Raw genomic sequence first — 27,666 nt, 5'->3', positions numbered from 1 at the left:
ACACAGCAGACCATCAACTAAAACTGACTGCTGAAGTCTATGTGTTGAACACTTTGTGGCCGTACCATTTCGTAGTACCACAAACCTGGCCATCTTCTGGACTGGAAAATCACCTCCAACCCAAACAAAAATGCTTCTTCAGCCTCAGCAGGAGATTCACAAATACTCCTAAGCACTCATTAGAAAAATTTAAATGAGCAACTGATGCACAGTCTTGATCTGACAAGACACTTCACTGCTTTGAAGAAGTGTTGATGTTTCAACATATTTTCCGTCCTACAATAATACCGCCTGGTACAAACAACAGTTTCAGTGCCCAGTATTTAGTAATTGGGCATTACAAAACTCATGCAACAGGTTCAAAAAGCAGGGAATAGAAGAAATTAGAAAAAAGCTGGTTAATTTGCACACGCCACTCTACATGCACTCTTCTATCACTAAATTCAGATTACTGCCCAAACATTTGTAGGTACGGGCAAATTTCAATTTATCTAACAGTTTGCTTCATCTCTTGTGCATCATATTTGCCTTGGAACTCAGTAGCATATTTTGCTGTTTCCAGTGACTACCCTGCAGTCTGGATTAGTCCACTTTATCAGAGAATGCACCGCATTGATGCAAAGGCAAAACATGGTGTTTCACAGCTGCTACAGACCGCGGCTGCTTTTCTCTACAGTCCTGATTTCTTTGGTCAGCTCCCTCATCGGCCTTCAGTCAGTTTCAGGCTTTGTTCCAAATTTGCCAAGACTTTCATGAATAAAACTGTACTCAACACAGAAATCTGACATACAAATTGCTAAATTGTTGATGGAAGGAATTATTGGGGAACAAAAATTGCTTTTTTACTGTCAGCGTATCAGACAGTTAGTTTGTTTTCTCCTTGAAATGCCAGGGGAAAAGATGAAAATGAAAAGAAAGAATTTTATACTGGATTCAGTGCAGAAATTTATTCACTTGATCTAGCTACCCTGAGTGATCTGTTTCCAAATATTTGAACTACTTCTCAGAGACCAAGTGCAGACAAAATAGGTTCAGAGTCCAGGGTTCAAGTGCAGGATTTTGGACATTTTTCCTCTATATTAAAGCTCCATTTCCTCTATTAAAGGTAAGTGTTCTAAAAAATAGCTGTACCTCACTTGTAACACAACCTCAAAGACAACTTTATATCTCTCATTTTAATTATATACATTTTGGTAGGTTAGATGAAGGTAATTTTGCAGTTAGTTCATCAACAACCAAACATTACAATTCAGGTCTGTCATCTTGTTTCCTTTCACTATGAAAGGATGCATAGTATTTGCATGACTAGAACAACAATTTGGAAAAACACTTGCTGCTACTATAAACTAAAAATGTTTCTGTACCTGCACATGAAAAGCTGTTCCAAAAAAAAAAAACCAAAAAAAACAATTAGCAATGACATTTAAACCAATAAACTAGAGCAATTTAGTTTGCTTGGATCATTTGGACTCTGAAAGGCTTATCTCATTCTTTTTATTTTGTTTTGCTTCAATTAAAAAAAAGGACAAAAAAATATGCTATTAAGTTTGATATGGTGCACACATTTAATAGAAACAAATGGAGAAAGACACAGGCCCATGAACAAAGCAGGCACAAAGTACTATTTACAACAGTACTATTGAATATAATCTACACAGCTGCATTTCTTACACTACAACGCTATTCCTGACTATGCCACATTTTGGAGCAAGCAATTTTGACAAACACGGAAGTCATGGCTAGGGAAGAGCAACAACAGCTGCATAACTACTTGAATGAATAGGGTTCAATAATATCCAACTCCTAATCTTTCTAATAAGTGGGCTGGCTTTGTTTTTGAAAGGCTTAAAATCTTTTTATTGATTGCCCATTTTTGTTTATCCATTACAACAGATTTCTAAAATATTATTCTTAGGAAGAACACGTGTTCTCTTGTTAACTTAGCTTCAGGGAATGTGTTTCAGACCTAGGAACTGGTGCAGAAAGACTACTCAGATAAGTAATGTTTACATATGACTGATAAAACCATCTTAGTTTAGTGAACAATACTGGCAAAAGTTCTATAAAAACAAAAAATAACCAAAAAAAGCTTTATTTTGCTCTCATTCTGAGTAAACAAAACTTTCTTGACACCCCAATAAATTTCTTTCCCCTTAACTCTAACATGAACTCAGGACCGATACAAAATTCTTTTTTTTTGCAGATGCATTTTCCATTAATTGATACGCAGATTGGTGAATCCACTACATGATGACTATGTGAGTCTAGTTTCTATACATGATTTAGATGTGATATAGTTTTCTATAAGTAATTCTAGTTTCTGTCATATCAGCACTGTGTCTCAGAATCCAATTCACTGAGCAGGATCATGGTATCAGTCTTCTAAACTCACTCTTTTTAACTTTTGAGATGAAAGAAGTTCCTATTGCTTGTCACCCCTAAAAGACACCAGTCCAGATTCCCTTTGAATCCAAGATTTCCAGAACATATTACCTCCTTGTTGTGATCAGCCTCAGCAGAATCATCATTATTACTGAGAAGACCACATAAAAACATGCTTTGGGGTTTAGATCCATAAAGTCAACATGCAGGTTGACCTATTTAACTTCTAAAAGTGAAGACACTATTTATGGACAGGAAGAAGAGAAATCTACTTCTACTCTGCAGACACTATCGGTCAGCTTTTACTGCACAAAGTTCCCATCTTTCCACATACTCCCACAGGAGGGCTCCTCTCAAGCTCCACTACAACCCCAAAGGCGCTGAATATCTTTCCCCACTACCCCCACCTTGAAGGCAGCCTGCCAAACACTCCCATTCAAAACTAGTATCAAAACCTTCCAGCTCAAATACAGTAATGCTTTTGAAAAATAACCCCTGGCAATAGTTTAATACAAACACAGGGCATTCTCCCATCTCTACCTACTAGCCACTTCTTGGGCAGGGAATGAATTTAACGCTTGCTGCCTGACAGTAAGCACACGGCGAATTACTAGACATTTGAGATAAAAAGCGTAGCTAGACCTACATGCTTGTAACATATTAGTAAGTCCAACTTTCCTTCCGAGAACCTTTTTCAGCAAAATATTATCAGAAATTACAGATTCATAAAGCATTTACGGAACACTTGTAGTTCAGTAGCAAGTTTTTACCCCACTATTTTCTTTCTGACAAATACAGTTCTTTCAAGGTGTTCTATTTCTCTTAAAATCTGAGATGAAGAACAACTTCCCTAACAAAAACGTTTGAGTCTACTTACCTTGTGGCTTTGGACTTGAAGCTGAACGCGGGGATTGTTTGACTGGCACACTTCCATTTATTCCCTGAGCCGCTTCATTGTGTACATTCTGCTCAACAAGCCTGGTTGCGGCACTCGCTGTACAAGATCTAGACAATATTAAGGACTTTGGACAGATGCTGCTGCCTGAAAAACAAATACATACAAAAAAACCAAGAGTTAGAAACAGGATTAAATGTAAGGTAGAATGACTATATACACATTCACTAAGTGCTAGCACTTCTCTACAGAGAAAATTAGAATACTTGTCTGCGTTTAAGAGTGTCTCATCCTAAAACACGCTCTTCCTTTTGCTGAAATTTATTGTGTTTAAACTGGGAGGATCTGGATATAAAAAAAAAAAGACTTCCACCATGACTAGCCTAAGCTCTTCTACAGAAAGATTAAAATCTGTAACAGACTTTTTCCTACCTGAATTGTCAATGTGCTTGTTCAACAAAAGAACTACACAAAAAACAGCATTTTTGTTCAGCCATTCTATTTCTATATTCAAAGTGTTCACAAAATGCTATACATTCAAAAAGTTTATTTTATTATGGAAGGTAGTATCCAAAAATTAGCTAAATGTATTGCAACTTTTTTTTTTAGGAAAGGGCTCCTTTTGTAAGTATTAAAAAAAAAAAATAAAAAAAAAAGGAAGTCGTAATAAAAGCATTTGTTAGAACGCGATTACGCAAGCCTAAACCATGCACTTTTGGTTTGGGGTGCGAAAATAATTGGTTCTGTAAACACAATCAAAAAATTGAAATAATATGAAGGACCTTGGTATCTCACGTAGGTCAATATTCCTTCATCTCTGAATCAAAAAAATCCACAACATGTTTATGGGGAGAAGCAAAGGAGAGGAGGAAGACCCATTTATCATTTATTGCAGTGTTGCAATAATTATTATCGTTTTTAACAAACTGATTAGTGTAGAGTCTGGACCGTTTAATTTATTGTTATTATTTGCCATCATTTTACCTTTGCTTGCTTGTATTAGTAGAAACGGAAGCATGAGTGGGGTTTTTGTGCATTTCCAAAAAAAAAAAAAAAAAAGGCAAATCCAAAACCCATTCAACCGTTTCATAAGGTGATCCTCTGATGTATTCTGAACAACTGGTCTGCAGAATCTGGACCCTCTGATCTAATCTATCTCCCTCTCCCATGGCAAAATCCATAACGTCAAGCCATTTCTAGCAACAGCCAACCCTGCTCTTAGAACAGCAGTGGAAAGAGACGCCATAGCTATCGCTCAACGCTGCTGAAAGATTCTTCAATGTTTTGTGGGTTCCAACAATATTTTCAAGTATTTATGCTTTATTTCTTAGAAGCTTATTTTTCCTCTTAAACACTGAAGTAGCCCTACACCAAGAACCTGCCTCTACAAACATGGAGACTTCCAGAGGTCCATGGCGAGATCAACAACCCACCTTACCAAAGTGCCAGTACTCAGATCACAACACATGCAAGACACCTGTGGCTGCAACATGGCATCTTTCCCTCTTCCATGTCATTCAATTAGCGAGGGATCTCCCGAGAACATAAAGGTGGCTGCTCCCACAATGATGCGGATAATCTAATGAGGCCCACCATGTACAGAAGCTTCTCAGACATTTGTGATCTTAGGCAGAAATTCCTCAGCTGTTTCCTTGCACACACAAAGTTGTACTACAGCAGTGGGAGCTCTGTCCCACACCGTTCCTCAATGCCTAAGGAGGTACCTTAAGTGCCATTTCTGTCTCTCCTATGGAGGTGGGAGTACTGAAAGCTTTTAGACAGACCGAAGTGATGGTACAGGGGATAATACCAACAAGCCTTCCCTGTCTCCACCAAAGGGCCAACAGGCTGAATTTCCCTCTCCTACAGAATCATACTGTAGCAGTTTACACTCCAATTGGAGGACCCTCAATTCGGAAACAAATTTAAGAAAGAGGAATTCCTGCAGGATTAGTACCATGCACAAGTCAGGTACGCAACTGCACGTAATTTATGTATCTACATTCAGATCACTCTTATAACTGTGCAATTACCTTTAAAGTGTGAAGTCTTAGAGCTTTCTGGAAACTAGTTTGACTGCAGATTTGACAGCTAATGCACTTCAAGATCTCCAGCTCCCCACCTGCAGCTCAGTAAGGGGCACTGCTGCTGCCAACTGTTCAGGCCGAGGCCGGAAACCTCCATCACAATGGTACCTTATTATTTACTAAAAGGAAAAAAGGCACTGCTGGAGTCAGAATAGGAACTTATTTTACACACACAACTTTATCAAGGCACATACTCCTGTTTAAGGTTATCACTCATGATAATCTTAAACCGAGGCAGATGCAGAGCTGCTGCTGAGAACAGGGCAGCTCTGTGGTCTGCCACTCCTCCTCCCTCCTCGTCACCATCTGCTCCAGCTTCTGCTTCTGGCTACAAGCAACAGAAAAGATTGCTCCTCTGTAGCAGGATCTTTTGCAACTGCCGAAGAAAAACAAAAGCTCCAAGAGGCACTCAGCCCCAAGACGTGCTCTGGCTTCACAAGGGGGATGCAGAGAAACAGACCGCCTTCAAATTCGATATTGTTGTACAAGCCATTACACAAATTATTCATCCTGCCTGGAAGCCATATTTGCTAGAGATGGACACGCTACAGACATTTAACCTATATTTCAAACTAGTAATTCTGTTAATCATGTCACATCCTCAAGCCACGTGTTTTGAAGAATAATATAGCCACATCAGGATGAACCACTTTCTTCACATGTAAAGCTGGGATGGAAAAAGGCAATGGAAGTCTAGCCACACCACACTTCTATACAAAATTGACTACTCAAATTCTCTGGATAAAAAGCATCCTTTAACATCCCTGGAAATCCAAGCCTTGGTTTCTAGCCAGTGAACGATATTACCTTCCAGGTGATGTAGACAAGAAAATTGTGGGAGAAATATAGGAGTTTTCACCACAGACTTGTAAGTAGTGTATTGTATGCAAGTGTATTATAACAAAAGCCCACATAATTTCCAGCACATTACAGAAATACCAAATACTTGCTTAACAACCAGCAGCACGCATTTCAGTAGGGCTGCTCAATTCTGTTCATTTACGTAAGCGGTAACACAGACTAGCTTTTAGAAATACAGTCCTTGCCCTGTAAGTACAACTTAAAATCCTATTATGTATGCAAAAAGTCAGACATGCTGCAAAAACCTGCAGCTTTTACTGAGCTGAAGTAGATTCCCATTGTGATTATTTCTGACCTGATTAAAGAAACATTTGCATATTACCGCTATTCCTATGCATTATAACAACTGAGAAATTTTACTTGAAGTTAGAAATGCAATGAGCAACAAAATACTACCAGCCAATTACTGTGTTCACTAGTACATGATTAATACCAGCCCTTATAATAGGAGATGATTAAACACAGTGAAGAGGAGAGAAAGGTGGGGAAAGATTTAAAAAAATAAAATAAAATGGAGGCAGGCAAGAATGTGAGAAAAGAGGAGGTAGTCACTAACTAAGAGAAAAGAGAAATAAACACTGTAAATTTCATAAGCACTTAATTATTTTGCTTATCTGCAAGGAAATGAGAAGCTAGAATGCTTGCAAACATGCTTGCATCTGCAAGAATGTCTGAAGCTAGGCAATGCATTATCTGTTTCCTCAGAGTGTTCTAATTAGAAATAATTTGGAGCCATGAACATTTAGACAAACATAATCAGCCAGCTTGAAATGCCTGTAACATGAAAAGACATGGCTTATTTATAATCATAAAAGGTTAAACTAATCTTTTAGTACTGGATAGGTCCTCCATCAGTAGTTCCATAAACTTCAGGAAGACAATCTCAACACTGTTAGGTCTTCTGTTATATTTATTTTCAGTCCCACTTACAGCACATAATGCATCTAAACTGTTCCAGCACTGTCTAATTTTTACTGCCATTGTGATCCCAACTCTTGATTGTACATTCTGAATGAGAGAAATGCAGCTTTTCTGTATGTAAACAAAGTCTATGGGAAAAGGGTTACACTCTTGTGACTTCCAGAAGGCAAAATTTAAGTCTCAAAATTACTGCTCTTAAAATTATATAGCTATGCATACTTAGTGTGTTAAGTCCCAAGAACACCTGCCATAATGGTTGTGGTCTTGACATTCTACTGCTAGATCTTTTCATGCAAGATCAATGCAAAGCTTCACCCTTCCTACTCATCCCTGGACACACGTCGAGGTTCAGCTAATAGTCTATCTACCAAAAGCATTGGTTTAGCCACAGTAACCTAGCCATATGATCTCCTCGCCAGTTCAGAAGAGCGTTAAGTAGCACTGACACAACAGGAAACTAAATCAACTCACTCACTCACTCACCAAACACTACAGGAGCTGTAGCAAGGTCAGGACAAGAGTAAGCAGCTTCATGAGCGCAAACTAGAGGGCAGAAAGCAGCCTCTTGCCCAGGCAGTTACAACAACAGATTTGTTGAAGCTTAAGCAAGAAATCTAGTAAAACGGGTCATGTGTTTTGCCCACAATTGTGTCCAAACCTGCCCTGAAAACTAAGTTTCTAGTAACTTGGTACTCACCCTTCACAGGTTTGTCCTGTTTGTAAGAGGAACTGACATGTTACCAAGAGGCTTATACTACTGTTGCACACCCAAACACATTTTAAGAATAATTGTCTGGATTAAGCCAAAAGTATCTGAAAATTAGCAGTATGGAGGAGGAGAGTAGGAAGTCTGGTGGTCCGAGTTCTTCTCATGAGGAAAAAAAGCAACAACCAACTTCCTCCAAATTCTAGTAAATGCTATCCTCTCAAGTTAATTACACAGTGGTGTTTTGATATCTTTTCACCTCTCCTATCACAGTGGTGATTAGAGTTGTGAAGGCTTTGCAGCTGCAGAATACTACAAAAACTGCATACCGAGCTTCTGCTCTGTGCAGATGAGCTCTAAAGGTTAAACATCAGGCCAGCCTTTACTGTGGTGAGCCACTGCTGAAATAGTGCAAACAGTTGATAACACAGTGCTGTCAAAAAGTGAAAAAATAGCTCTTGCTGAAGTCAGGAGGGCTGTCCCACTGAAGAAATTAGTTTTCTTTCTGCAAGAAGGTGCTGGCCAAAAAAATAAAGGCAAATATCAGAAGGTTTAGAATTATCTTTGAAGAGTGGAATCTTGGCAAAGCATAGGACGCAGATCAGGTTCTATTAAAGGATTAGTTCAAATACATACGCTAGCAAAATGCAAAAATGTAGGGTTTTTTTCTCGCAAAGTTATTTTCCAGACACAGGCAAAAAAATATTTTAAGTTCAACAGAAGAAGGTAGACCATGTTCTGGGAATAATGAAGATGTAAAGCATATGAGTCTATTATTTATCCCTGCATGGGAACATTCCTAAGGTTACCAAACAAATATTACCCTCCCTTTCATGGCATTTATCACACAGAGTAAATAAATCTTCAAGTAAATACGGTAGGTATAAATTGTGGATAGCAAAAAGTGTATTGATACTGCTCTTTTTGTTCAATGACCCCTATGAATGTACTCACAACATCCGATGGTGAAGTTAGATGAAATAATGTTGACCTTAAAACTGTCAGGCCAAACACTTGCTACACAATACTTGCTAAAAATTAGAAAATATTTAACTTCTTGGTAGATATGCTACCTTACACAGTAGCACAGAGCAGAGGTTTCCAAATTCTGGTATGCATAACACCGAGTGTGTGAACCACTTGCAACAATACACAAAGCAGTAATAGAGAAGGAGAACCGAAACAAACTTCAGCAAGTTTAACTGTACACAACACACAAGAGATATTCTAAGAGGAGAAACAACTTTGACTTTCAAAATAATTTCATTTCTAATAAACAAAGGTGGGTTATGCACCAGTGATGGAATCCAATTCAAAGTAGATACATACCCATATCTGCTTGGTTTAAGATGAGACATTACTGAATTGGTTTGGTTTGTGGGTATTCACAAGACTCAAGCATTCAATGTTGCCTTCCCTGTGTTTTGTCAAGTTTTATAGTTGTTCTGGTTGGAAGAAACCATGCATCTTTCCATTAGTAACTTTCATTTTTAGACTAAAATAGAGCTTATAGTAACTGCTACTGAAGAGATACAGTTTGCCAAGTTACCAACTACAGATGCCATCATATTTAAATAGGTTATCTGCTTGAAGATTATAAAGTCCAAGCTTTAAAAGGAAGCACTGAAATACTAAAAAAAAAAAAAAAAATATTTAACTTCAATAATCTTCTGATCTCATTCTCAGTATACTGTATATCATGCAAAGTAAAGGACCTAATGGTGAATTTCACATTCCCTACAAATGTCCTGCCAACACTGGCTACAGCAGGAAGACTCGGTGTGCCTTAGTCTGCTCTCCTGTCTGGCTGTGATCTTTGTTCTTTTAGCTCCGATCTAATAGTCATTTCCATGCAGACAGGCCTGCGCATCTGCTGTGAGTCTTCGCAAAATGAATAAATCAGCAATTAATAGGATTATCTTTCAACATTCGTCTAAATTTTGCATTAGCACAATAATATAACATGCACTGCTGGTGCTGCTCCAATAAAAGAAAAGGCACCGTACAGGACTTCAAATGGCTTTTGCCCAGACTGAGCCCATAAAACTATTTCCTTAGAAGTAATTATGGTTTCTCCATGTAACATGCACTCATTACAGTGCATTTTTCATCAGAGAGGGCACAATCTGGAATATGGAGATGCAACGTGAGGGAAAGCAATGCAAAGCAAGTCAAAAAACACCTTCGACACATGGAGTCTTTAAAATCAAAGTTAATTTGATAGAAGTCCAAGTGGTATACACTATCAATGTCGTATAAAATAAAACGGAAAAAGAGAAAGTGAACAGCTTTTTAAAACTGTAATAAAAAGGCACAGTTTTGAGCCTCCTGAGAACAAGCCCCCCTGCAGTCACTATCTTCTACACCTTTTCCCTGCTGGACCCCTGCTTTCATACTGTGATATACAGTCTGGCAGTGCCACTGCTCTCTAACCACCCAGTTTTTGGAGGCTACAGTGGCAAAATCAATGTTGAGGCACTTTAGGGACAGAGGAGCCGGTGGGTTACTGATGACTGCAGGGATGGAACGACAAAGCACTGCTCACAAGACAGGTTGTGGAGGCTGCAAGTCAGGGAGATAACGTATGACAACCTTACTCCTGGCCATTGCTACTGTGGTTGTCTACTCCTACCTCTTCCCCCATCGCAGGGAGGGGAGGCAGCAGGACTTTGGGCCTTGCAGCTGCTCCAGCTGGCAGGATCCCCAGAAACCTGCCACTGCTGTTCCCCCCTTCACAGGGCAGCAAAGGCATTGGAAAAGGCAGACAGAACTACCCAGCTCAGTGCCTGAAGCACGCTGGCATCTCCCTTGACTGGAAACCACTGATTTAGAATAGGCTGCCAACGCGCAGCTTGTGGTTTGAAAGTAGTAGCTTATGATTGAGGTCCTCTGCCAAAAACACAGCATCTCTTACACTGAGGTTCTTATGAGTCACCTACACTAGTACACACTGGGACAATAGCTTTGCTGATGATGGTCATTCGTCAACTATTTAATGAATAATGGAGGTTTCCTACATGAACAGAGACAAGCAAAACTCAAGCCACGTCTCCAGAAAGACATGTGATCAAAGGGAGAGCTACAAGTATGAGGAGTTTCGTTTACAGGGACAAGAATTGCTCTTTCACATACTTGGTTCCTGTATTACAAAACATTCCCTCAAACCCTTCTTTTCACTTTGGTCTTATCAAGCACAAAATCTAAGGAGAAAATACACAACAGTGTTCTTTTACTTGTAGAGACTTTTCATGGCTTGTTTTTCATAAAATGTTAATATCTCTTTCAGCAGTTTTGGACAGTATTTTTTCTTTCTTTTTATTAAGCCCATCTACAAGACTTAAGGGTGACCACAGTTCCTGACCCTACAAGCCATGTACCATGGGCTTCATGTAGTTAAGACCACACATTTACCACACAAAAAAAACCACCGAAAAAGAAAACGGGTACAGTAAGTAGCAGCAGCTTCATCACTCCATGATAAGGCAGGATAAATTGATCCTGTAACCAAATCAGCTACCCTGCTGTTACTGTTTCATTTCTACACCAGGTAACTTCAGGTAATTCCTCCCTCCTTGTCAGCACAGCCTTTTGCTAGTGCCATAACGCACGATGGCAACTTTCAGCTCAAGAACTGCTTCAGACATGGCAGTATTTCACAAAGTCACAAGAGCGTCATGACTACACATGTCAACCTCTTCCCCCGTTGCGATCATGGGAACATTGGTGAGTCCTGTATCCAAGGGTCATTTCCTCCCCACCCAACCCTGTCAGCTCTTCACAGCTTCCTACGCGTTTGACAAAGGAAGGGGTTCAGTAAGGTTTGTGTGGCTTTCTTGAGTTTCCACTGCATTAATAGCCATTTTGATTATGGACCCTAGCATGAGAAAAGATGAACAGGATGCACCTCCCCTGAGTTTTCCCCAAACTACTTTTTCCTTTTAGTTTTCTGTGTAGAGCTGTGTGAGGTGAGCAATGTCCCCTCAACTACTACGTTACTTAACACTGAATTTTTTTCCACTGAGTTTTCAATTGACATCAGCGTATTTTGCACAGGTAGCAATCATCATTTCCTAAATGCCCCGAGCTCCTATTTAATAAATAACACATCTCGTTTGTATAAGCAGACTCACTGATCACAGAAGAATCACTTGCCTGAGCAAGGGCTGTGGCACTGAGCCCTCTGTGTTTCTTTCGCTTTATTTGTTAAGGCTTAAGATGATTTATTTTGTTCCTGTTATCATATATAAGATAACCAGCATGCTGGTTATAACACATGCCCATGCTGGGCAGGACAGTCTAACATCTCACATTAAGGAGTGTACCTGCACTACTGGCATCATCTGAGGAAACAATGCAGTTGATTGTAGCTCATACAAACCATTGGAACGATTCAAGATAGTACATTAACATATACTTACTATGCAAGTGCGGGTGATAAGTCAGGGAACGACAAAAAGTCCTCCTCCCCTTCTGTAACTGATAATCCATTATGAAACAACAGTGTGTGTGTAGATTTTTACACAAATACTAACAGGCTTTCAAAAAAAAAAAATTGATAAATTTGATCTAACTAGAGATGTCACCATTTTGCTCAGTATACATGGCTCCAGAAGACTTCCCTAACAAGTCAGTCACTGAGATTTTAATCTTCCACTTTGGACAATTATCTGTGCACTTATTTCATATTCATCTCAACTTAGAGCTATTTTAGAAAATATCCCTATGCTTTGAGACATGAAATCAGCTACTTTTGTTGATAAAACGACTGCTAAGAGAAAGCATTTTTAGAAACAGGATGCTAAAAAACCCAACAAAACCCAAGCCAAAAAAACCCCACAAACCCAAAGTGAGGGCGGGGGGAGGGCGGGGGAATAATCTAATTACAGAAGCCTGAAACTGTAACTGATCTATTATTTCAGATCGGAGGAGAAGCTGTATAAATATACACACTGATAGGATTTAAGTAACTTAAAGATATAGGTATATAACACAGTCTCCCCAAAATGCCAAACAGCCAAAGATCCAAACAGAAGTCAATTATTCAATACAAGCCAATAAAATTATCCCCGATAGATGGAAACTGCTTCCCACATCCAACTGCTGAGGCAGCCTGTGTGTCCGGCCAGCATCTGACAACCCAAAGGCCATCCAGCAGCCAGCTGTCACGGACACAAGTTGTTCCACCCACTCCCCTCCCTCCTCCTGGCTGCCCACTCCCACCACTTTCTGTGCATCAGTGCTGGCGTGCATTTAGCTCCAGGATGCAGGCCGGGAAAGTTAAGCCATCAGAAATGTAACCCCTGCCAAAAAAAAAAAAAGAAAAAAAGACAAAGAGCAGCCAGCTTCACGCATTCATTCACCTTAGATGCACTGGAGCTTGGGCAAAGATGCAAATTTAGCGATGGGGAAAGGAAGACCCGATTCCCTTTCTAGAAGCAAGTAGCCACTAGATAACATTAATTCTGTTGAATCACATCTCAACAGGGCTGGAGCAAACAGTAGGAAAGGGAGAAAAAAAAGTAATCAAAAAACTATTCTCTAAAAGTGCGTGGCTTGAGATTTAAAGTAATATGCCCTAATTAAGGAACAAGCTGCAGGGTATTAACGGCACAATAGCATCACAACAGGCTACCAGGCACTACTCCCTGTCATTTGAGAGATTACATGGAAATATACAATTATGAACTTGATAAAGAACAAAGCACGGGTGGCGAGGAACATACAGTTGCTCTCCCCTTGCAGCAGCAGGAGCGGTGCAGCTGTGCGGCACTCCGGCTGCTTGGTGGCAAATGCCTTTCCTCCCCCGCAAGCCAGGGGCAAGCAGCCCGCTGTCAGGCTCCCCAAGCACTTCAAGTCTCCCTGCCAAGTAATTAACCACCATCATCTACGAAATACAGAAAAACAAGCAGCTCCCTGGGAATGCTCGCTGCACCAAAACAGAAATATAAAGAACCCAAAGCTGGACAATTCACAAGAATTCAAGTGCTTCCTGCTTTTGACCTGGTTGGAAAAAAATAAAAAAGGAAGAAAAGCCACAAAAAGCCTGGTTTAAGTACATTTAGGGCCTTCCTGTGAAATCATTCAAGAAGGACCTTCCTTGTCCAGGCTTTTTAACGCCTACCATAATTATGCCAGCTTTTACGTGGTCTCTTGTCCATGTGGAACAAGAGAGACAGAGATGACCACTTCACACTAACTCATCGGTTCATAAACATCCTTATGGAAGTAAGTCAAATGCAAGCTGCCTGGAATCCAAATGGGGGGAAAAAAATCCTTTAGCCCTAAATTGCCAGAGATGACCACTGGTCCTAAATTGCCAGAGATAACCACTGTTTGTGCTGTCCACAGAATTCACTCAATATTAGCAGACCCGCACACCAGTAAAGTTGTCTCTTGAACATTATACAGATTGAAACAGCTGCACATTTTATGCTATGAACTGGCCAAGAGATAACAATTCAGAACAATTCAATTTTTTAGTCCTCTCTCTTCCGGACCCTCATTTAAAATATACTTTTTTTTTTTGAAAGAAAAAGAAAGAAAAGATGATAACTGTATGACAACTTAAAAATGTCATTTCATAAAACTTATATGTTGTAGAATTAAAATAATTTGCTGATGCAGAGTTGGATGAGTATTTACCATACTGTTCCAAAAAGCTTTTATAGTCATATGAATATTTATCTTTGAGTGTGCAAATGGATAGGAAAATGCTTTAAATAGAAGTCATGCACTGTAAAAACACGTTAGACCCAACAACATTTCAGGAAGAGAAATAATTTTGTAATAGCTCGAGTTTTGTCCAACCCATCTGAAGGATGTGCAACCGTTCGCTTTGCAAACACTTTGAAAATGAAAACATTTGAAGGCCCCAGGACAGACCAAAAAAGGCTGCTCAAAGCCCAACTGCAGCTACGCCAGAGAGAGTGAGACAGTCCCCCACCAAGAAGAGAAAGTTTTATCCCCTCCGTCCCCCTCCGCATCCCCGTAGCTCCCACTGCTCGCTTCTTACCAGCTCCGAGACTCCTTGGGTTTCCCTCTAGGCCAGCGTAAGCCCTGCAGCCAGCAAGTGGTCTCTGGTTTTATCACAGGAGTTTGGTGTTGTGTGAATGAGCTGAATTGGCTCGTGGATGAAACCAAAAGTCTGGGAAAGTCACAGGGAGGGACTGGGCAGCCTCTTGGCAGCAGCTGCCCGCTGGATCACTTGAGCTGTTCACAGAACTGTAGCCCAACAAAATGTTGCTGACTCCTATGCAATATTTACTGTTTTCCTTAGAGCCTCAGTTTTTGGCATCAGAAGAAAGAGTATCAAAATATTCATTTTTAAAAAGCTGATGGCTTACATGTTGGGGAAGAAAAATTTCCAAAACAAAGAGCAAGTAAAAATCTATGAAATTACTCTTAAAACATAACATTTGTTTAAGGTTAAACATTTAATTTATTTTATAACACAAGGTTTGGCCATACTCCAATCCCTCTCGACCTTACATGACCTAACCCAGTTGTTGCCCCTGGTGTTAAATATTTTATGGCAATCTAAAGGAAAGATTGTGTTTCCTAACTACCTACCCTTCTCAAGGTCAGGCATTGCCTATCAAACTGTAAGGAACACTCAGGCACTAAATTTCCAAACCCTTAATGTTAAAAGAATTTAATCCTTTTGTTTTAGAATAATCATAAACACAGGGCAGGGAGGGGGGAGAGAGAAGAGGAGGAACATTCCATAACTATTTTGAATTTTTAGTAAAAACTCAACAAATTCACTGGGTTTACAAGCACTGACGTAAACCGTTAGACTGTCTGTCTCTTTTTTCTATAGCACCTACCACATAAAAGACTAACATAAGGCTTGGGTGCTGCAGTCACAAAGCAAAGCATAGTGATGGTACTAATGAAAAACACTTAATTCTTTGTTGACTTCTGGGTCTCAGTATCATTGAGCCTTTCAAAATGGCATTGCTGAAATCAGTTTTTCAGTGATGTTTTCACCCTATAGTGAATACTACTACTAAAAAAGAAAAATATCTACAGAGTTACAGTCTTCAAAAACATCAAAGCTTCACAAAAAGGTACATTCTATACATTTTCCATATTTGTTATGGGCCTTTTGTACTTGGAAAAACTGCTTTGCTCAGGCACCTGGACACACTCTCAATTGCGTGTTGCAACAGCAATGAACAAACGCCATGTGAAATTATACCTTCCTATAGGCACTGTTACTTCAGGTGTGCTGTTCCCTTCTCACCTAGTCCAGCATTCAGAACTGGAAGGATTTCTTTCTATTTCAGATTGGGGGTGCTCCAGCAAGTGACCAAGAAAGCAGTCAGTCACTGCTTCTCTCAGATGCTGGTAGGAGCTTCAAGAGATATTTGTCCACCCAATTTCAAACCCACACAGACTGGAACTACTTGCTGTCACCTTTTCTATGCGTACTGTCTACATCCTTAGGTCTCCTGACACCATTCTGAGAAGGTGACATTAGGAGGAATCTATATGCTATTCCACCGGTTGGTAGAAGCTCACCCCTCCTTGCCTTTCAAGCCAGGTATTTGAACCGTAGTCTACTCCTGCATTAACTGCTTTCATGTGACTTCTAACCGGAGTCTGGGCAAATACACTGCCTGGATAATATCATAATAGCATGACAGTATAACCTGTGTCACTTTAAAGCACATACAAATATATTTGTACTTCATATATTTGATCTCTCAAAACAAATTAAAAAAAAAAAACAAAGATCACAGCATCACCAATATATTTGACGTTCACACTGCCACTGTTATATGTAAGCATACTGAAGGCCTCTGCAAACCGAAATAATCCAAAGTAAACCAAAGGGTAAGAGGGAAGATGAGCTGTAATACCAAAAATAGTAGTTATGACATGACATTGAGCTTCCTGAAAATCCATGAGGGTTTATGCCACATTTACAGGAAAAGCATATGCATTACAGACCCCATAAAACAGCTCTTAAGAGCTAGAGCAGTGGGGGAAAACAAATTTCCTACATTCACGTGTGGATTCTTCTAAGGATGTAGAAAAATCATACATAAATAGAGGGAGGAAAGGTGTGATTCCTATTCTGTTGGTTGATTATCAAAATCTAGAGGGAGAAGGGCAATTTCAAACTTAATCATAAAACAGATAAGGAGCCAACACAACTACTTTAAAAAAAAAGTATTCTTTGTGCCAAAGAAAAATCAGATGCCCACAAGTACTGAAATCAGGAGAGCTGGGGTAGAGCTGTTTGCATGCATCTACGCCAAGCTTCTCCAGCATATCTCTCTGATTCACTCAGCCAGTGACTCCCTTCCCTCTACTTAGTCTCAGAGGACCAGCGTTTTGAACCCAAAGCTTCCCCAGACATTTATCACCTATCTCTCTGTGGAAAACTTAATTCAGAATATTTACTGCCTTATATTAAGCTGTTACGGTTGGGTAAGTCTTTTAATTTAACTTTCCTCAAGTCAAACTTTTCTGAGAATTGAAAAATGCACTCGCTCCCAAGTAAAGCAGTATTTTCAACAGTATTCTTAAAAATTAAGTTACAGGCATATTTGAAATGGAAAAAATCCAAACCTTTTGCTGTATGGTGCAATAAAAGAAAACATTCTTTAATTCTGGATGCCAATTCTGTACGTTCAAGCATCAGTTAAAGGGATTATTGCAACATTACACATGAAAAGCTGAGCACAAGTCAGAAGTGTACACCTACTTCCTAAAACAATCAGAGATATAATTCTTAAAGCCAATACTGACTTATAGAAGTGTCCTATAGAAACACTGCAGCTATGAACAGAGCAAATGAGCCAGGAACCACTTATAAATATCACAAAAACTGATATGCTTTTAAGGAAGTCTCAAGCTGGCGAAAGCAGCAGCAAAACGAGCCAAAAGTAGCGGAGTTCTTGGTGTGGCAGATGTATCAGGCAAGCGGTCTAAGAGATTGCAAGCTCATTTACTGAGAAGAGGAGGAAAAAGCCACCGGAGCATTCCAGCTGTATTGCATCACAAGGCAGCTGGATGTTCACCGGTTTGTTTGCTTCAAACTAGAAAGTTTAACTCTTAAGTGTCTCTGGACACAAACACGCCCCAAGTCTTGAAGAGACGAAAGTTTAACAGAAGCATCCCGATCAGTCTTACCTGGTTCAGAGGACATTGTTTATAAATACAATCCAGTAACACCGCACGAGGAATTGATTTCGCAACGGTAATAACCCTATGACAGGCTCACATATATCCTATTTACAAGGCCTATAAGCTGCCAGAAAGGACTTCCCACCAGATGTTCACTATATGCCGACAGTTTACATGCTGTGTCTTTCAATTACACTATGCTCCTCCTCTTTGAAGGCAAGCCTGTTTTGAGAGGAAAAACGTAAGCATGCAGACCAGTCCGCTTAGAGAAGAGAGTGAGGTCTGTTCACTATTAAAGAGGAAAAACAAAGAAATCAGCTTATGTAACCTATGAACTGCTGGAGAAAGCAGGAGGAGGAGGGACTACTGTAAGTTCTTTTCCCTAATGCCTCAGCTACGACGGAAGTTTTGTCACTCTTAATTGCATTGCTCTTTGTAATTAAAGCAGTATCGAGGTTAAAGGACAAGTTAGTACATTTCTCTGGTTGGTACTTTGTTCTCCCTTTATACTGCATGATGCTCATTTCTAATAAACTTTTTCATTGCATGATCTGTATTTAAATTTATGCCTAGAATGAAGTAAATACAACATGCAGGATACCAGAGCAGTGACCAAAAAAGTCTAATTATTGTCACGAAAACATTAGCTTATTTGGCACAGAATGAAAGTCACTCCAATAATTTAAAATCAGGTTTCAAATGGTATAAACTAGATATTGTGTTCCAGGGTAGAATACTAAGATATTAGAGTAAATTCTGAACTGTGAAAATGCACATTTTTAAAAAGCAAAAGGATTAACTGAAAAGAGAAGTTCCTGCAAGTAACTTTCTTTTATTGTTCACAGCTCTCACACCATGTGACCCCCAGCTGGCACACTTTCATCCCAGCAGGAGAAAGAAACTGGGATTTAAAATCCAGCCCTGTCAGTTCGGATAATATGAATCAGAATATAGCAGCCAGCCTGTCATTCACGGCAGCTGAGGTCATCTCCAACCGCTGTGTTGGTCCAAACCACAGCTCCCTACAGCCCCTTCCGCCACCGGCCACGCGTAGTCCTCACATTCAAGGCTACGTACAAGCGCGCCACGGCAGAGCTGCTCTGAAGGACAAGTACCAAGGGTTACGGGGTATACACTTGCAAAACAATCCATTGTTATGAACATCTGTTTGTCACTGAGGAGACAGTTCTCTGGAATAGGGCAGCTAATTATTTCCTTTCTATTACAGATGTTGAACAGAGGGCGTTTTGCCAAAAAAACCCAAAACAACCAACCAACAGTAAAAACGGCTATCTTCCTCCATTTTTTTTCAAAACTTTGGTGTATTTTTCTTCTTGAGGTAGGCAGATGCAAGTTCCACACATACAGATTTGAAATGTAAATGGAACCCACTTTTAGTGCTTTGACCAAGATTTGCATGTGTTGGTTCTGTTTTGAGCATTTATTTTTAAACTGTTGTGTTAGGAAGTTGCAATTCCCCATCCTTGATACTCCTAGCAAGTAATCCCAGGCTCCTTAAAGACACATACAAATTTTATTCATCCAGGTCATCAACACATCATTAAAACAAAAAGTAACAGTAACTGAGTTTCATAACCAGACTAAGAGAACTCCAATGCATAGGTTACATTTCTATTTTGAAGTTCACCTCCATGAGTTTAAAGCTTGCCCCCTTGCTTGGGCTTCCACATGAAATACATCTACAACAGAACACCTTCTCTCTCCAGAAAAGTCTTTCCAGAGAAGATAAATTTTCTGCTCAGTTTCCCATATTTGAAACAAACCACTTTCCCCGCTAGCCTGGTTGGTCCACCTGCCAGTAAGGCATTGTCAGCCTTTCTTCAGCCTGATGCACTCTTCCTAACCCAGAAAAAAATACTGATTAATGCCTGTCATACAAGTATGTGACAAATTTCAAATTCAGATGGGATCAGCAATAAAGTTTTCAATTTTCACTCAAGCAAAATAGTAGGCTGGAAAGCTGTAAGACAAATGGCTACAAAATAATACAAGAAACAATTGGTTCAGATAAGCAGCTATATAAGTGCTAGTTACTGACCACCATAAGCAAAGAGGAGGAGTCACACAAGGAAAAGTAGGGGTCAGATGGGAAATCAAGTCTCCTTTTTGGGGAAAAGTATATAATAACTGTAATGTGATGCCTATGGGAGGGATGAACTTTGAGCTCTCCGTCCATCCCTGCCCCAGGGGACAAGGCAGAGAACAGGCAAGAGGTCAGAGCTCTGACCAGCCCCAAAAGGTCCACCTTGGGCCACACAGGTAACCCGCTGGCTCACAACAGCCCAGGGAGAGTAACCTCAGCTCTGCTACCGCTCAAGGAGAGAGAAGGAATCTTAGAAACCTGAAGGAAACTGTGGATTTTATATTATTTCATTTCCAGAAGGTGCAACATTAAAACAAGTATAAAGACATCTTCAAAGCCCAACCTCAAAACACATGCTTAACTCCTCCTTTTTTAAGAAAAGGTAGAAGATTAATTGTTTTCTCTCTATCTGATTAGCTAGCAGACAAGGGGATTTGGGAGAGATTAAAAGTGATAAAATGGGGACATCTCATTAACCTGGTTTCACGTGAGTTTTACACCTATCTTTGCTTACTCTAAGAGCAGAAGTGTGCAAAGTACAAACTGCACGATAAAGCTATACTGGCAAGTATTAGTTGAAAATTCAACAAGAGGTACAGCTATGTCTTACCTGTCACCACAATGTGCCTGTGAAATTTATGGAAAAGTTCACTAAAAAATAAAGTTAGTTCTATTAAATTTGTCTAAAAAGCAGGTGAAGGGGCATGGAGAACAACCGGTTAAAAAAAACATTCTTATTAGTGGGTAATTAAAATCGTACTAAGACGAGTAGTTGCTGTCATTTAGTATGAATAAGATAGCTATTCAAACTAAAACCAGCATGTTCTTAGTCTAGACACTTGCACAGCGGACTAGTTAAGCTTTATGAAAAAGTTATCTCAAATCAGAATTATTGGCTTATCATCATATGACTTCGTCACTCCAGTAATTAAAAGTTTTTACAAATGTCTTGCAATAAGTATATGGCACTTACTTTGTTCTCCACTGCTGTCCACTTTTCAAACTAAGCATCACAAGCTTTCGCTCGCTACTTTCCTTACTTTGCAGATAAGGGGACCCTACATACCTGACTCATTTGAATATTCTTAATGTGACAAAGCTGGAGTTGAGAAGGAAGTCACGTGAGTACGAGTCCTGTTAGGCAACCTGAAAAGCTGAACTAAGTATTACAGAGCTACACGGGCAGCATGCCACACACCCCCAAAAACAAATTAGCTCATGTGACAGTGAATCACAGCCCAGCATTCAGTATGGTTGCCTTCAGCAGGCTCCTCATTACTGCAGACTCACTTCGGGCACAACGCGTTTGAAGAGGTTTGCTGCAGTTGCTGCATCAGGACATGACACGAAGTTTCTGCAAGGCATTGATGGAGACAGAGTGATTTTTGTCCCATCCAAAGGATTAGTAACCCACATGTTGCCCTAGCACAGAATGCAGCATGAGCACTTCTGAATTTCAATGTATCAGTGCCCTGCACTGAAAGCAACCCCCAGCTTTTTTCCCCCCCGAGAGATCTTTAGACATCTCAATGAGTCCGAGAGAGATGTAAAACAACAACAACTAAAAAAGCACCTTTCACAGGGCTCCCATAAAGTAGGTGTGGTTGACTCATATTGTTGTCTACCCCTCTCCCTTCTCTTGTACACTCCAGTACTTCAAAAGCATAGCAGTTTGGTCCCAGGCAAAAATTAAAGCTTGCTTTTTCCTTACCTCAAAATAATTTCTGAGGTGCTGTTAAAAGCCTCTCTCAAAAGCCCAGCAGTCTGAAAAGGGGTTCAACTTGGCTCCCAGCTATTCTTAGGGCAATGGAATTAGCAACTGAGACACCACACACCCTTGTCCCAAACTGACCTCCACTTCTGTCAGACCTTCCGTATGCTGCCCTTCTCATGATCCTTGGGATAGTCTAAAATCAGTAACAAGTGATTTTATGAAGGTGGCTGGATATAAACCATACCTTAAAACAAACAAACAAACCAACTAAATCCAAAGCACACAACTTGCTAAATACTATTCACCATAGTTTTGAACAGACACTTCTATAGCAAGGCAAAAAAAAAAAGTCTGAAAACTACTTACGGTGTAGGCACAGAAAACCAAGGACACCTTTGGAACTGCAGATATGCAGAAGTGTACACTGGCCTAGGTCAAAATCTGGGAGAGAGATGCAATGCCCCAGGCATGCTAAACAGAAGGTGACCATCTGCCACTCTTACCTGTGCCTTCTTGCTGTACTGAAGCAATGACTACCCCCTACTTTATTTCTGAGCACTGTGCAAGAGCTCAAGCAAGGCCTACCACTGGTGCTTTGTGGTTTCTTTTTATTGTAACGGGGGCCACGATGGGGACTTCCTGCCTCTAATCACCAAGGGCGGATAGTAAAACTGCAGAGCCTAAGCGTGGCACCAAAGTAAATGGCTTAAAAAGTCAAACAGCCAACTCTCAAGAGCTACAAGTAAGAGAAGCCACCACATGGATGTTCAGGAGCCTCCCCTCTCTGCCAAGGAAGAGATGAAGCTCACAAGGATCTGTTTAATGTTAGATTTGTATTTCAGTTTAATGTTTCTACCACAAAGATGCACATATCCCACTCCCATCATTCCCCCTTGTGGTTCTATCACATTCCTCCCTTACAAAAATGTCCAGCCCATGACAAGCCAAAGCAACCGAGCAGGCAAAGCAAACTTTTGTTCCAGGTGAGCAAGTTGAAATCAGTGTTTTGTACAACGTGACAAGCTCCAGGAGGTGTGTGGTGATCACAGTGCAGAGGGATGGGACATGATGGTCCTTCCCAACACCAGGTTGTCACATTAACTCATCTCCGACATCTCATCCAGGGACAGCAACATTGGTCAGCCCACGGACTGCAGAGGCTAATGATGACTGAATGCAGTAGCTGTGAAGCATTGACAAGGACCCTTGAATGGGTACACAAAGGATGACATTCATGCATGGTTGCCCGATATCCTCAGAGGAGACAAGGCAAGACAGTCCATGTGCAGCCCAAGAGCTCCCTTATGCCAAGCCAGGGACTGGTTGCTGGCAGAGGAACATCCTGCTCTTCCTCTCCTTGCATAGGGTCTTGTCTGGCACTGCAGCAAGCCAGTTCAGCTCACTGTTCTGCCAGAAACATATTCATTTTCTTTTGGATTGTTCTGTTAGCTTAGCAGGCTGAGGTGGCCCATGGGGTCAGACGAGCATCTGTGTCAACAGAAGGAGAAAGTGGGAGAGAAGAACAAAATCCATCCAGGAAGCAGAACTGATTATTTGCTGTCTTGTTAAGCTGCATCCTTCAAGCTTTGCCACACAGGCATACGAGGAAAGAAGAAACAGCTGCATGACAACTCAAGATTTGAATAAAAAGATGGAGAAAGATTTCTAGATTAAGGAAATGACCTACAGAAACAAGTGACCACCAGGAAAAGGAGGGAGGCAGAAAGTCCAGACAGAAGCGGGCTGGGCAGGGAGGGAGTTTAGGAATGGGTATTCATGATTGCTGCAACATGGAAAAGTAACAACAGCACCTTAAAAAGATGGGTAACTAGCCCCCAACAAGGTGAGAAACAATACGGTACACTCTGGATCTGCAGCAAAACAAAAACAAGTTTGTTGTAAGGACACTTTCCCTCCCAGTTCTGAAATCAAAAACCCTTCCACCACCCCCTCCCCTCATCTCCGCGTTCACATGCAAGGATTTGGATTTAAGACAAGCAATTCCAAGGCAGGTGTGATGAACAACTACCATGCCATAATTAGAAAGTAAATAACAAGTTTTTTTCCATCTTTAAGTTTTTTCCAGCTCAGCTGTATCATATGCCCCAAAGGGGAAGCCTGTGGCTGTACAAAAACCCAAAGGACACGCGGTAAGAGTTCTTAAGGGAAAAGCCTGCCTTTTTTGTCCTACGTTTGTACGGCATTTGTCATCGTAGCACCTTGGTCTCTGCAATTTAGTCCACACATAGAAGTAATACAAGCAACTACAAAACTCTCCAAACAAATAATTAAACTGTTGTAGTTCTACAAAATCAAAGAACTATATTAAAAAAAAGTTGCGCACCACATCACTGACACCTATTCTATTAGCATTTACAAAAGGAATGCTTTTACTATGGCAACTGTATGTTTTACACTAACCATATAAAGCTGTTCTTCCGTAGCATAAAGTATTTCCCATACTTAAAAAAAAAAAAAAAGAATGAATAATCCAGGAATCCATGATTCATTTTTCGCCTAATCTTCTCTAGCAAAGAAAGATCAGCAATTGTTAAAGGGGTTTTGGTTTTAGATGTGGGAAGTGGTCAAAGGCTTTGTCTTTATCAATTGGGTTTTATTTGCCAATTCTCCTGTTCAAAAAAAAAAAAATGGCTTAACAGTTCACTATTTCTTATACCTCCTTTATATATATATATTACAAAATTGAGAGAAAGCTTCATGTCAAGATTTAGGGAAAAGGAAATGACTATTTATAGTGCTATCTGTTCTATTACACTACTATACAGTTAGCAAATAAATTCAAAGACAAGACCCCCCCTTTGGCCCTGTAGCTCTGCCTTGTCTCATGTCATCTGCATTGCTTACTCCTTCCCATGCCTTCCCCCTTGAGAAGGCTGCTTCTTCAGGCCTCCTGCCTCCACCGCAGCTGCTGCCTCTTCCCCAGTGACAGTAATACCTCTGAGGGTGATGTTCCTGCTTACCACTGCGCTCTCCTGCCAGCCAAGCCATGCAGCTAGACCAGCAGAGCTGGGTGGCGCTAGGCCAGGAGGGCAGCTCTGGTGCCCCACCAGTTGGGGACCATGTCGTAGCTGTTACCACAGAAACCCATACCCTTCTTTAAGGAAGCATGGAAAAAAGGGAAGAGGAAAAAGCTTGTGACCTACCCTAGTGGTGTTGTGCCACCTGTCTTTATTCATCTTCACAGATTAAACATAACACTCTTTTAACCTCTTTGCAAAACAGCTCAAGAGCACAGACTCCCATTTTCCACTTAATTTAGCTTTTGGTTACACACACACAAAATGCACACACGTTCCCCCCCCAAAAAAAACAAACCACCAAGCCAGGAAGACCACCACGCAGGATTTTCCCTCGATTCATCAGTACAATGAAAGGCTGAATCCACAACTTCAAAATTACCCCTGCCATATTAGAAATTCAAATAGTACAAAGACTTGTAAGTGAAACAGGTCAGAATGCAGTGACAGTGATTTTGCTTCCATATTAAAAAAAAAAAGTTTGGGCAGTGACAGATACTAAAAATAAAGTACAAATTATTTTTGGTTTGAGTTAATAAAAAACAGCATGGAAAATTCACAGTAAGCACTAGAGTGCAATAAATCAGTACATTTCTGGAGTAGATAAGAGCATGTAAATTGTGGTCAGGAAAAAAAAATAAAAAAAATAATTCAGTCAAATATTCTGTGTCTGAAAAGAAGCAGTAGCAAATGTTTGGGTAACCTACAGCAGAAGGCAGCAAACACACAATGATCTTTCCTCAATCCCCATGGCTTCCAGCATCAGTTGTTTAGGGATCACCCGTGTCAGCAGATGCATTTGTGCAACTGTATTTCACCAGCTACTGGAAGACATATTCACCATGAATTTGTTTAACCTTTTCCTGAATCCCATTTATATTTCTTGCACAGAATATGTGACAGTATAGGCATTTTCAACCTATTTTACCTGACTCCATGCTTTCTGGGGAGGAGAAACTTGATGGCACAACACATTTGCCCTTCCCCTTCCACCTTTTCTTTGTCCTCCCTGTCACGTTACAGAAAGCATCAGACTAACTTTCTCCAGAACACATCAGTTCCTAAAAATCATAGAACCATAGAATGGTTTGGGTGGGAAGGGACCTTAATAAGCGTGAAGTCCAGCCCCCCTGTCATGGGCAACAGTATCTTTCAGGTCTGCGGACAAAAAAATTCTACTATCTGTTCATGACTGTTTCCTTTTATATAAACTATTTCCTTTTAAATAAACTATTTCCCTTTCATATAAACAGCTTTAGTCTCCCCACTTTGCCCTGTTAGGGCCAATTTAATCTAGTACTTACACGATACTCAGCAAATCGGGACCTTCTTTACAGAGCTTTTTCTCCCCTACCACTGAGACGTAGTACTGCTTTTTCCTAGTACATCCAGCCCTGCGTATCTCAAGCATCTAAAGTGACCAAAAGGAATTCCTCAAATCAATTCCTTTCAAAAAAAGGAAGGTAACAATACAGACAGTGGTGACAAATAAGAGAACGTAGAAGTGTATTTTAGCTTTTGGTGCAATAAAGGTCCAAGATCAGAGACAGTTGTGACTCCATTTTATATAGTGAAGTTGTGCTGATAGTTAAACACAGCCTTCACAGAGACCACATCAGCACTAATGAAACTATAATTTCCTTTAAATGATTGCTATGCACACCCCAGACCTCATCAGCCAGACAGTAATAGCTTTTCATCATTTATTTTAACACCAAAGCAATCAATAAGCTTTTCCCCACAGTTCTTTCACTGCTATCTATGAACTCTAAAAACACAGAATCAGAGCAGACGCCAGCTATAAAACAGACATGGTCAAGTTTCATTGTTGTCTTTCTTATGGAAAGATATTCTAAAATGCCACCTGATTTTGCAATAAATGGGATTACAGCCGTTTCAGTGATGTACAAAGAAAATCTTAATCCATCAAAACATAACAAATAGACTGCAGTATCAAAGGACCGCAAGTAGATCACGTTGGATCGAGCGGCTTTTCACTCTCATCCTGACTGTGTCCTGTGCATTGTTTTGCACTGAAAATGTCTAGTATCAGATTGCAGGAATACCACACCTTTTAGCTTCACGAATCACTCACACAAGTTGAGGACGTTCCATTGAAAACACACACACACACAAAACACCCTCAGCTACCAACTGAAGTTTTACTCCTGTAAGCAAAAAAGCATTCTACAGCTTTCAGAATTTTTCCAACAGAAGGAAAATTTTGGAATATTCTCAATCAAACCAGAGAAACATCAGCAATAAGTAACATCAATGTTAAGACAAGTCTGCAAAAGTTAAGTCAATTGTTTAGAAAGACTGTATTTTACAATCAATAAAGTCAGCTTTATAAACACGTACACACAAAACTAAAAAAATCGAACACAGTAATTATCCTGTTATAGTAGAAACCAGGCCACAGCTTGCAGAACAAGTGATACAATGGGGAAAAATGCGACAGCAAGATGCTTTAACTACAGTGTTCTAGACTAAGTTTTTAGAAAGAGCATTTACCCGAAATAACAGAATGCTAACAGACAACAGAGGGGTGCAGTGTTGCCGACTTTACTAAGGGCAAACAGGGCTCACACTGCTAACCGTGAAAATTTCATCGTATTAGATTTTAACTGTTGTGTTTCAATTCTTGAGTAAAGCTCTAATTTCACCACCGAGACTTTCATTTTATTTTGGCTTATAGCAGTTATTTTTAACAGTTTGTTTGTAGCAGCTTCCTCAGTTAAAACTGACTTACACACAAAAATCTTGACAAGCCAAGGGACAAAACCACTTGCCAGTTGCATTACAGTGGGTGGCCAAGTAA

General features: G+C 40.2%; 1 protein-coding gene across 9 annotated transcripts in view; it reads right to left on the bottom strand.

The window, feature by feature from the left end:
• Nucleotides 1-27,666, bottom strand: part of FGD4 (FYVE, RhoGEF and PH domain containing 4) — a 116,298-nt gene that overhangs the window by 41,106 nt on the left and 47,526 nt on the right. For 7 of the 9 annotated variants that reach the window (XM_054204983.1, XM_054205050.1, XM_054205007.1 and 4 more), the window contains one exon: nt 3,260-3,424. Coding sequence is in view for 3 of the 9 variants with exons in the window: in XM_054205007.1 (XP_054060982.1) it covers nt 3,260-3,424 (165 nt within the window). In the remaining 6 variants the exon portion in view is untranslated. The other 2 variants (XM_054204993.1, XM_054205060.1) reach the window with 2 other exon arrangements.

The sequence above is a fragment of the Rissa tridactyla genome, chromosome 1 (genome assembly GCF_028500815.1).
Source record: "Rissa tridactyla isolate bRisTri1 chromosome 1, bRisTri1.patW.cur.20221130, whole genome shotgun sequence".
In the NCBI taxonomy this organism is placed as follows: domain Eukaryota; kingdom Metazoa; phylum Chordata; class Aves; order Charadriiformes; family Laridae; genus Rissa; species Rissa tridactyla.
This window is presented reverse-complemented; position numbering and strand designations above follow the sequence as displayed.